This window comes from Salvelinus sp. IW2-2015, linkage group LG31 (assembly GCF_002910315.2).
Source record: "Salvelinus sp. IW2-2015 linkage group LG31, ASM291031v2, whole genome shotgun sequence".
Taxonomy (NCBI): Eukaryota; Metazoa; Chordata; class Actinopteri; order Salmoniformes; family Salmonidae; genus Salvelinus; species Salvelinus sp. IW2-2015.
Window position 1 is genome coordinate 6240729 of NC_036870.1, and position 12235 is coordinate 6252963.

At 44.7% G+C, this 12235-nt stretch overlaps 1 protein-coding gene across 3 annotated transcripts in view; it reads right to left on the reverse strand.

The window, feature by feature from the left end:
- samd12 (sterile alpha motif domain containing 12) overlaps positions 1 to 12235 on the reverse strand; it is a 127503-nt gene that overhangs the window by 80792 nt on the left and 34476 nt on the right. For all 3 annotated transcript variants that reach the window (XM_023976471.2, XM_023976472.2, XM_023976470.2), the window contains exons 2-3: positions 9021 to 9217; positions 1582 to 1711 (exon numbers count right to left, since the gene is read on the reverse strand). In XM_023976471.2, the coding sequence (XP_023832239.1) occupies positions 1582 to 1711; positions 9021 to 9217 (327 nt within the window). The remainder of the gene's footprint in view (positions 1 to 1581; positions 1712 to 9020; positions 9218 to 12235) is intronic.

Below are 12235 nucleotides of genomic sequence, written 5' to 3' on the forward strand. Positions count from 1 at the left end.
GTCACTTATGAACATTTTTGAACATCTTGGCATAGTTCTGTTATAATCTCACCCCGGCACAGCCAGAAGAGGACTGGCCACCCCTCATAGCCTGGTTCCTCTCTAGGTTTCTTCCTAGGTTTTGGCCTTTCTAGGGAGTTTTTCCTAGCCACCGTGCTTCTACACCTGCATTACTAGCTGTTTGGGGTTTTAGGCTGGGTGTCTGTACAGCACTTCGAGATATTAGCTGATGTACGAAGGGCTATATAAAATAAAATTGATTGATTGATTGATTGATTGATTTGGATATGGTGCCCTGTATTGATTTGCTACTTCTGAAAGGATGACCAGTGGGCCAAGACCAATGAAATTGGTAGTATTGACTTCCTACAAGAGCGTTGGGTTCTCTCTGACTGTTGAAATATTATCTTACTACTCTGTTACCATAGATACCATGGCAAAAGTGAGTCCTATCAAACAAAGGGCCTTCTCCTAATCAGACCAGAAACGAACCACAAACACAGCGTTTTCAATTTCCAACTCAATTTCCCCGGCCAGTGGGACTCAATAGATCTTTCTAGTTGTGTTTTGTGTACACAGTACTTATTCCTATTCGACTAGTTTGTTTACACAGTGTGGTTCTCAAGCACAATACTACATTCCTCATGATTTGCTTGCTCTAGTTAAATCTAATCTAGTGAAAAAATTATGCACGATATTTCTGCATGATTGGGATGCAAATTGCATTGCGAGCCCGATTGGTATGGCCTGGCCTGTTTTAATTGCAGTCTGTTAATTCATGCTGGTCGGGATGACGAGGGGAATTACTAGCGTGTTTTGTGCATATCGTTATCGCTAATTGGGCCGGTGGTTAACCCCGTATCCACTCCTCTGATCCTGAGACAAAAACATCCCACAACTGCAGGTCATTACACTAATTGTGAGACAACATCTTAGGTCATGTGCTTGTTTCATTATCGGCGGGCTAAATGAGGAAATGCATATTTGGAGACAACGTGCTAAGATGATCTAATATTTCAAATCTAAGTTTATCACCAAGGAAGTTTGAATTTAGCCAAACTCGTGGTGATGGTTCTCATGAGCAAAATGAGATGGATGAAATGGGCCCTTTTCTTTATTCATTACATAGTGCATCATTTACTATTTCATTTGTTTATGTACATGTTACTGACATGGGATAAGTGGGATTCTTACTGTATGTAGCCAGCTCCTACTTATCTTAATGGAAAGTAGCATTTTTCAGCTAGCATTTTCTACCCCTTAATGGAACGCCGCTGCCGTGTGCTCCGGTTGAGCCCTTAACCCCAGCGACCTCGGTTTCCTCACGGCCTAAGTGCATTATGGGTGAAGTGCTCAATTTCGCCAGTCACGGCGAGCTGCAAATAAACATTCTAATGTAATCAGTCGTGCTCCGAGAGGTTGAGTGCGTGGCAATTAGCCTTCGTCGCTATGCGGCAGGCGGGTCGTTGGCGGGTGGGCGGGTGTGACCTTGGAGGGGCTCGTTAGGGGGATGATTGACACGGCGACGGTGGCAACAGTAAACGCGACGAGACAGACAGACTCAGGCTGTGGCGGGCGCACCTGTGATGTCATGCTGCTTGAAGGAGTCGCTGTAGATCTGGTGCTGCTTGGGGCAGTGCTTCTTCAGCCACTTGCACACGTCCTGCTGGGTCCACAGGGCCACCGGCTTGGACAGCTTTACGTTCCCCGACTGCATGGAGGGGAAAGACAACAGATGACTTGTAGGTGCAAAATAGACGGCACATACAGTACTAACACAGACTGTACATATACAGTGCACACACAAACAATATCAACCAATGCAGATAAAAATGGCCATCTGTATAATCCGGATGGCACAGTTCCTAAGACTAGATCTGCAGGTCAGTAAAATCGACAGCAATACACAAGAAAAGCTAGCATATACACCATGCAGGCCTTAGGGTTAGAAATTACACAGTACATGCCAGTCTTCAGAGGGTTATAAATCACACAGTACATGCCAGTCTTCAGAGGGTTAGAAATCACACAGTACGTGCCAGTATTCGGAGGGGTTGTGTTAAATGCGGAGGACACATTTCAGTTGAATGCATTCAGTTGTACAACTGACTAGGTATCCCCCTTTCCCTTACCAATGATATAGCAATGTCTACAGATATGGTAATACGCGGATATGCATGTTACACAAGAATCACTAGTGGAATCATTGTACAGCACTATTCATCAGACCAAATGGGACACACTATAAATCCTTTGACAGACAACAACATGCAGCCAGGTTGGTAGTTCATATGTTGCCTAATCCCTCAGGCATTCAGTGTGCGTCCCGCTGAACAAGCCGCCACTGTAGCGAAAGTGCTGGCGTCCCTTCCTTTTGATTGAGGGGCGACTCAAATTACCCACCGAGAGAGGTGGTTAAAATTTCACATCCACCCCCTTCCTCCCATTTCCCTCCCACTCCAGTCAGCAGCGGCTCGCTGTGTGGTGCAGCATAGCAATAGAACATGCCTCCACCTCGGCTAGGCCAGCATAACAGTACCCACCACATTCCCCTTTGTGTCTCTATCTCTACCTGACTGACGAGAGAGAGAGAGAGATACAGAGAGACTGTCCTTCTCCCAGTGCCAAGCATAGTTAGAGTACAGACGACCGACGTGACTGCTTTGGCAGGCCACAGAGACACCAAATCTGCAGAGACGGAAGAGACAAGAGACCTCCGCTGAGGGGAAGATGGCGTTGCAACAACAACCCACGTTAACCATTAAATACAGCTCAGCTCGACACCAATTAACCCTGACTAGCAGCCTGGGGCGTATGGTACAGTACAGTACGGCGAATGAGCTCGTGTAGTTCTGGATGGCTTAGTCAGGAACACTACGATGAGCCAGTAGGGAGGAAAGGGGAGGGAGGGAGGAAAGTAGGGAGGAAAGGGGAGAGAAAGAAAGACGGCGTGTGTGTTTGTGTGCGGCCGATCAACAACCACAGGAAGCATTTGGTTGGGAGTCAGTGCTGTGAAAAAGTATTTGCCCTCATTCTAAATTCTCGACTTTCGCATATATATATATTTTTTTATACTGAATGTCAGATCTTCAACGCAAACCTAAAATTAGATCGAAGGGAACCGGAGTGAACAAATATCACATACTGATTTCATTTCATTTATTTCATAAACAAAAGTTATGCAACACCAACAGTAACGCCCCTGTTGAAAAAGTAATTTCCACTTTACACTCAATAACTGGTTGTGCCACCTTCAGGAAGCATTTGGTTGGAGTCATTGCAACTAAAGGTGGCACAACCAGTTAGAGTGTAAAGTGGAAATTACTTTCACACGGGGGCATTACTGTTGGTGTTGCATAACTTTTGTTTATGAAATAAATGAAATTAAATGAGTATGTAATTGTTATTTGTTCACTCAGGTTCCCTTCTATCTAATTTAGAGAATTTAGAATGGGGGCAAATACTTTAAGGCACTGACTCCAACCAAACGCTTCCTGTAGTTGTTGATCAGTCTCTCAAGTCGCTGTGGAGGAATTTTGACCCACTCTTCCGTGCAGAACTGCTTTTTAAACGGAGCGACATTTGTGGGTTTTATCAGGCATGAACTGCTCGTTTCATGTCCTGCCACAACATCTCAATTGGGATTCGGTCTGGACTTTGACTAGGCCATTCCAAAACATCAAATGTAGACTTGATTGTCTGTTTTGGATCATTGTTTTGCTGCATGGCCCCAGCTGCGCTTATGCTTCAGCTCACAGACGACTGGCCTGACGCTCTCCTGTAGAATTCTCAGGTAATAGAAGGAAGTAATCTCTAAGGCAAGTCATCCAGGTCCTGGGGCAGCAAAGCATCCCCAAACCATCACACTCCCACACCATGCTTGACCGTTGGTATAAGGTTCTTACTGTGGAATGCAGTGTTTGGTTTTCGCAAAGCATACATGGGACCTACAGTACCAGTCAAAACATTGGACACCTACTCATTCAAGGGTTTTTCGTTAATTTGGACTATTTTCTACATTGTAGAATAATAGTGAAGACATCAAAACTATGAAATTACACATATGGAATCATGTATTAACCTAAACATAATTTTTTTAAATGACAGTTTAGCACACTCTTGGCATTCTCTCAACCAGCTTCATGAGGTAGTCCTCTGGAATGCATTTCAATTAACAGGTCTGCCTTGTTAAAAGATACTTTGTGGAATTTCTTTCCTTCTTAATGCGTTTGAGCCAATCAGTTGTGTTGTGACAAGGTAGAGGTGGTATACAGAAGATAGCCCTATTTGGTAAAAGACCAAGTCAATATTAGGGCAAGAACAGCTCAAATAAGTAAAGAGAAATGACAGTCCGACATTACTTTAAGACATAAAGGTCATTCAATAAGTAACATTTCAAGAACTTCCAAAGTTTCTTCAAGTGCTGTCGCAAAAACCATCAAGCGCTATGATGAAACTGGCTCTCATGAGGACTGCCACAGGAAAGGAAGACCCAGAGTTACCTCTGCTGCAGAGGATAAGTTCATTAGAGTTACCAGCCTCAGAAATTGCAGTTTAAATAAATGCTTCACAGAGTTCAAGTAACAGACACATCTCAACATCAACTGTTCAAAGGAGACTGCAGCAATTCAACCATGGAGGCCTGATTCACGCAAAGAAACCCCTACTAAAAAGGACACCAACAAGAAGAAGAGACTTGCTTGGGCCAAGAAACACGAGCAATGGACATTAGACCGGTGGAAATATGTCCAAATTTTAGATTTCTAGTTCCAACCGCCGTGCCTTTGTGAGACAGAGTAGGTGACCACAGCATTCTGTAACGATACGCCATCTGGTTTGCGCTTAGTGGGACTAGCTTTTGTTTTTCAACAGGACAATGACCCAAAATACACATCCAGGCTGTGTAAGGCTATTTGACCAAGGAGAGTGATGGAGCGCTGCATCAGATGACCTCTCCTCCACAATCACCCAACCTCAACCCAATTGAGATGGTTTGGGATGAGTTGGACTGCAGACTGAAGGGAAACAGCATATACCAAGTGCTCAGCATATGTGGGAACTCCTTCAAAACTGTTGGAAAAGCATTCCAGGTGAAGATGGTTGAGAGAATGCCAAGAGTGTGCAAAGCTGTCATCAAGGCAAATGGTGGCTACTTTGAAGAATCTAAAACACATTTTGATTTAAAACTTGTTTGGTTACTACATGATTCCATGTGTTATTTCATAGTTCTGATGTCTTCACTTTTATTCTACAATGTAGTAAAATAAAGAAAAACCCTTGAATGAGTAGGTGTGTCCAAACTTTGGACTGGTACTGTATGTCATCCAAGAGAGAGGGCTTGGCTTTGCTCACCTCTACTGTTCAGCAGTGAGTGTGTATAATGTTCACCGCACAGGGTGAGCTCGCTGGGGTTGGAGGGGGAACTGCAACAGTTCCTGAATCAATAGCCATCCACGTATTTCATAGTACTGTAATGTAACACAGAGCAGTGTTTCTGGGACTTTAACATTGAGTGAGGCTGAGTGAGTGAGTGAGAGAGAGAGACGGAGAAACAAAGGGAAATCATCCACAGAACTTCATGAGACTCTGGGCCAATTAGAGATTTGAGTGACAAGCGCCGGTGTGCAGAGCGAGAAAAAGCCGGCTATATTTCTAAGTGAGAAATTGAGAATATGTCTTCGTGCACAAGCTCGTAAACACACACAAAAATACCCAGTCAATCTGTCCTTGGCATAATTTAACACACTACGCAGTTCGTGTATTTCACATGTTACCTTAGCAACAGAGCAAGGACAACTTCGAAAACACAAACACTTTAAGGATGTCAGTCCCCAAAGCCATGAAAATGAAACAAAATGAAACCTACAGCAACACAGACTACTACCAGGTGTAATTAATTGGATACTTAATATTGATACTAAAAGCCTTACCGATAGTTCATTAATTACTTACATTCATTTAAAGTAACACCATTATTACAAGAATGTAAAGGCATTCAAGGAGCTCCTCCACCACTGTGTAGCCTAGTTAGTACACTATACAGCTCTGGCATTCACAAACATACAGCGCCATCTAGCGAATAAATGGCCACACTGCACCATTCCATCATTCCAATACATTTCCTCACTGTTGAGAGGGAATAGCCATTAGCGTCACACTGACTGAGTGGTTATTTGAGACATCGAGCTCCAGTGTTGTTCTCGCCCCATCTCCTTCGTAGCTCACTTAATTAACTAGTCCAGCGTTGCAGCAGGCGTTGCCTGGGCCCGCTGTTTCTCTCCTTTTATTATTTCGCTCTCTCCCAAAGCTCAAAGGAAAAGAAAATTAGCTAATTATTCCATTACGTTGCGGGGATAAGGCAGGTTGTCTCTATGTGGACGGCTGGCCGGGCTGGGAGCGAGAAATAACACGCTATTCTGAGTAAATTAATAACCGCTTTCTTTAAAAGACGCCTCCAGGTTGAGAAATTGGATTTACAAGCAGTGTGAAGACCGACTTCATTGGGCCACATCAAAAGAACGTGCATACACAACGCTGGCTTTTAATTCCCTGACCTCGGAAGTCAATATGGGTCCATTACACAGCAGGCAATAGGAGCTAGTGTGTGTAGACAAAGTAAGATATTGCTTTGGGCATGATATTATCTGTAGGGTTTCTTGATTTTCCATAATAATATATGGCGTTTAGAAAATGCTGTTATCCAAAGTGACTTAGTCATGCGTGAATATGTTTTATGGGTGGGTGGTCCCAGGCATCGAACCCATTATCCTGGCGTTGAAGGCACCATGCTCCACCAGGTCATGCTTTCAGTTGATGCCGTTGCTTAGCCACAGAGTTCCTCTATAGGCAGAACTGCACCGTACTGTGATGGCTTCGGCGTTTTCTTTTCTTATTGTCCTTTCAAACATGTTCCAGCAACTAGGGGAATGTGTAGCCTGGCCAGAACAGTACAGCTTGGCTCGAGTTGGTTTGGCTCAGTAGTGTGAAAAGGGTATCAAAGTCATGAACTCAAATGGCAGATACTGTACAATGCGCATGGTTGAAAATACAGTTCGTGATTAAGACATGTTGTACTTTATGCTACATATGAAGAGTTGACTGATTCCCTACGAAGTAAGGTAACATAACGTCCACAGATTTTGTATGTATTTTTACATTTTTTGGGGGGTATTTCGCCCCAATTTCGATCTTGTCTCATTGCTGCAACTCCCCAGCTGGCTCAGGAGATGAAGGTTGAGTCATGCTTATCCCGGAAGCCAGCCGCATGTGTCGGAGGAAACACTGTTCATGTGATGACTTACGTCAGCCTGCAGACGCACGGCCCGCCACTAGGAGTTGCTAGAGAGTGATGAGCCAAGTAAAGCCTCCCCCCTAACCCGGACGATGCTGGGCCAATTGTGCGCCGCCCTATGGGACTCCTGATCACGGCCAGTTGTGATTGAACCCAGGTCTGTAGTGACGTCTCTAGCACTGTGAAGCAGTACCTTAGACCGCTGCGCCACTCGGGAGGCCCCCCCATCCACAGATTTCTGAATAGGATTCCTTGCCGTTATTACATTCTTTTTGAAATGTGCCTGTACCACGCAGTGAGACCATAAAAAAACAGCCTAGTTGTTTGTAGGCTTATGCGTTATACCGTTTACCAGGGTATTTGGAAAAAGCCACAGGACGGTTTTTCAATATTTGACATTTTTCAATAAAATGTGAATATTTGTAGCTACTTTAAGTTAACACCTGCAGTCAACTTGTGCAAAATACACTAGGAGATAAAGCCGAGTGCGTTCTTCATGTCACCTGTCACATTATGAAGCTTGCCGTAGTTCCCCCAGAACAGTTGAGCCGGTCACGCGTTTGTCAGTAAATCGCACAACGGGAGTGTATAGATGTCTATATCTATAGTGAGTCTCTGTTGTGCGGCGCACATGTGGTGATGAAGTTACACGTGTATGCAATTCACTACTACACTGTTTGCCATCAGATATCTTAGAATGGCTTTCTGCCAGACGTCAGAGAGCTCTGGATGAGTTCTGCACAGCTGCCATTTTCTCCCCGTGCTTCCTACTCGAGTTCTCTCCTCCGTGTGCACGTGCTACTCTTCCATCAGAAAAACATGCATCACAACTTTGTTCAGTTGCACAACTTCTCTCCTTCACTTTTGCTTGTAAATGTCCACACTCATCGGAAATGACATTCGGTAGCTACTAGCTATGCTTGTATAACTTTATGAGCTGGATTTGCCTGTCTTCGCAATTTAAGTTCATGTTTGTTTTCGCTAAATCCCGGGATAAGAGAAGGATGGAATGACAATATTAAAATCTGCCCAAGCCTAGTTGTTCCTCTACATTTCAAAGGCGTAGCTACGTAGAGCTTCTTAGAGGACATATTGTCTGGGTGAAAGCAGGTCCAGGCAGTCAGATTGACAGATAATTATCTCTGTCATTTTCTTTCTCATCGCCCTTCAGAGACAGAGGCAGAAAAAGGAGGAAATGTCAGATCCGCTGTCTCGACAGGATGCCATTTTTAGAGAGGAAATAAAATAAATTCTCCACTGACGACAACCTTTAATCTAAACAAGTCATTCTCAGGAAACATTGAATAAGGGCTGTCAAGGGAGTTCATTTGAAAAGTTGTGTATTTACTTAATGGATCAAGCAATGGTTAGGTGCCAGAAAGTGTAGTAAGTAAGTAATTACTGAATTCAAGATTGTCTGTTTGAATTACAGATCTGAAATTCCTTGAAAATTAGCAAGGTACAGCGAAAGATGGGACGCGTTACTAATATCCCAAAATGCACCTACAAATCTGTTACAGACCAATGATTATGGCGAGTGGTCACCCCAGCCTGGTACCCATCCTGACATGTGTTAGAGTAGCCTTTCTCAACCCAGTCCTCGGGTCACACCAGCCGTACCATACATTTAATGTTCTCCAACACCATGGATTTAGGATACGTTAAATATATGGCTAGTGGGTCCCGAGGACTGGGTTGATGAAGACGGCATTGAAGTCCCCGTTCTTACACGTGAGAGTTCTGACTCGGAGACGGAGCGCTGGGGCGGTGAGCGGCGCTGGTACCCGGGGCTCACGTCCTGATAGGTGGGGCTGTCGTCGTCCAGCATGGCGCCCTGGTCCAGAGGCTCCTCCTCCAGGTGAGAGGTCACATCGTCCGGGCACATCTGGTGGTCCATCCCATTCTGGCTCAGGTTGCAGTGGACAGCTGCAGGGAGAGATAAGAGGGAGGGAGGGGACGAACACAAGGTTAAATAAACTATAGGACACCAATGTGTACAGTATAGATGTGTCTGTGAACCAACCATCATCTTGCTACTTGGTAAGTGTACAGTCGTGGGCAAAAGTTTTGAGAATGACACAAATATTAATTTCCACAAAGTTTACTGCTTCAGTGTCTTTAGATATTTTTGTCAGATGTTACTATGGAATACTGAAGTATAATTACAAGCATTTCATAAGTGTCAAAGGCTTTTATTGACAATTACATGAAGTTGATGCAAAGAGTCAATATTTGCAGTGTTGACCCTTCTTTTTCAAGACCTCTGCAATCCGCCCTGGCATGCTGTCAATTAACTTCTGGGCCACATCCTGACTGATGGCAGCCCATTCTTGCATAATCAATGCTTGGAGTTTGTCAGAATTTGCAGGTTTTTGTTTGTCCACCCGCCTCTTGTGGATTGACCACAAGTTCTCAATGGGATTAAGGTCTGGGGAGATTCCTGGCCATGGACCCAAAATATCGATGTTTTGTTCCCCAAGCCACTTAGTTATCACTTTTGCCTTATGGAAAGGTGCTCCATCATGCTGGAAAAGGCATTGTTCGTCACCAAACTGTTCCTGGACGGTTGGGAGAAGTTGCTCTCTGAGGATGTGTTGGTACCCTTCTTAATTCATGGCTGTGTTCTTAGGCAAAATTGTGAGTGAGCCCACTCCCTTGGCTGAGAAGCAACCCCACACATGAATGGTCTCAGGATGCTTTACTGTTGGCATGACACAGGACTGATGGTAGCGCTCACCTTGTCTTCTCCAGACAAGCTTTTTCCGGATGCCCCAAACAATCGCAAAGAGGATTCATCAGAGAAAATGACTTTACCCCAGTCTTCAGCAGTCCAATCCCTGTACCTTTTGCAGAATATCAGTCTGTCCCTGATGTTTTTCCTGGAGAGAAGTGGCTTCTTTACTGCCCTTCTTGACACGAGGCCATCCTCCAAAAGTCTTCACCTCACTGTGCGTGCAGATGCACTCACACCTGCCTGCTGCCATTCCTGAGCAAGCTCTGTACTGGTGGTGCCCCGATCCCACAGCTGAATCAACTTTAGGAGACGGTCCATTCTGAGAACGCAGTGCTGAAAATGACAAAGACAGAATATGAGTATATGAAAGTTGACTGCCCACCCACGGCGGTCATGTACACTCTTCCCCCCAAATTCACAAGAGCATGATGCCACCTATACCAGGCAGGCCCATTGTGAGTAGTAACAGATCTCTGAAAGAGAATATCTCTACCTTTGTAGACCATATAGTGAAACCCTGGGTGATCGCTCTCCCCACGTATACCAGAGACTATTCATTTGATTCATCTCCTGAAATATGTGGGCCATATACCAGAACATTCTATTCTGTGTACTTTTGATGTTACCAGTCTGTATAGTAAACATCCCCCACCAGGGTGGCCGTAGAGGCCCTCAGGTTCTTCCTCAATGAACGTGCCAATTGTATTGTGGACTTGGTGGAACTGACTTTTTCTTCCAGACCAAAAGGGACAGCGACGGGGAGCACAATGGCGCCTAATTATTCTAACCAATGTTTGGAAAAGAAGGTGGTGCTGAATCCAGACCTTAACCCCTTTATCCCCAATATTCTCCTAATTCAGATATATTTTCCCGGATCTATACAGGGACCCAAGAAGAACTATTGGAATTCCATGCCTATCTAAACTATGAATGAGCACCTTCGTTTCACAATTAACTACGCCCTATCACAAAAGCAGTTTTATTAAGGACAAAACCCCCCCTCTACAGAAAACCACCCTCAAGAGGTGACAGCTTCCAGCCACGTCCCACTTATTTAAAAAGTCTCACTKTTAGTCGATTCAGCCGCATCAGAAGAATACGCAGCTCTGATGTTTCTTACCAGAAACCGACCACGGACCTCACAAAAGGAATAGGGCTACAAACGACAAATTGGATAAAACATGCAAATGATTGTTTTGAAGGGCTAACACACTTGGAAAGCCTTCAACCAAAAGTAAAAGAAAAAGCAGAATACTCACCATCGGGAAAGGCATTTAAAAAGGGGACATTATCAGGCAGCACTGGGACATTATTGATACTGACCCACAGCTGAAACCCATCTTCAAAAGGGAATCGTTCTGGATCCACAGGCTCAACACACGGTCTCCTTTGGCCTTAACTTAAAACCGTTTTTATAGTTACAAAATGTCCAAATGCTTTTTTTGCACAAATTGAATAGTGTGAGATCACACACACACACACACACACACACACACACACACACACACACACACACACACACACACACACACACACACAACCAAAAGTATGTGGACACCTGCTCGTCGAACATCTGCTCGTCGAACATCTCATTCCAGAATCATGAGCATTAATATGGAGTTAGTCTCCCATTTGCTGCTATAACAGCCTCTACTCTTCTGGGAAGGCTTTCCACTAGATGTTGGAACATTGCTGCAGGGACTTGCTTCCATTCAGCCACAAGATCATTAGTGAGGTCGGGCACTGATGTTGGGTGATTAGGCCTGGCTCGCAGTCGGCGTTCCAAGTTTAGATCAGGGCTCGGTGCAGGCCAGTCAAAGTTCTTCCACACTGATCGACAAACAATTTCTGTATGGACCTCGCTTTGTGCACGGGGGCATTGTCATGCTGAAACAGGAAAGGGTCTTCTCCAAAGTTTGAAGCACAGAATTGTCTAGAATGTCATTGTATGCTGTAGCATTGATATCCCTTCACTGGAACTAAGGGACCTAGCCCGAACCATGAAAAAACAGCTCCAGACCATTATTCCTCCTCCACCAAACTTTACAGTTGGCACTAGCATTGGGGCAGGTAGCGTTCTCCTGGCATCCGCCAAACCCAGATTCATCCGTCGGACTGCCAGATGGCGAAGCGTGATTCATCACTCTAGAGGACGCGTTTCCAGCTTTTACACCACTCCAGCCAACGCTTGGCATTGTGCATGGTGAGCT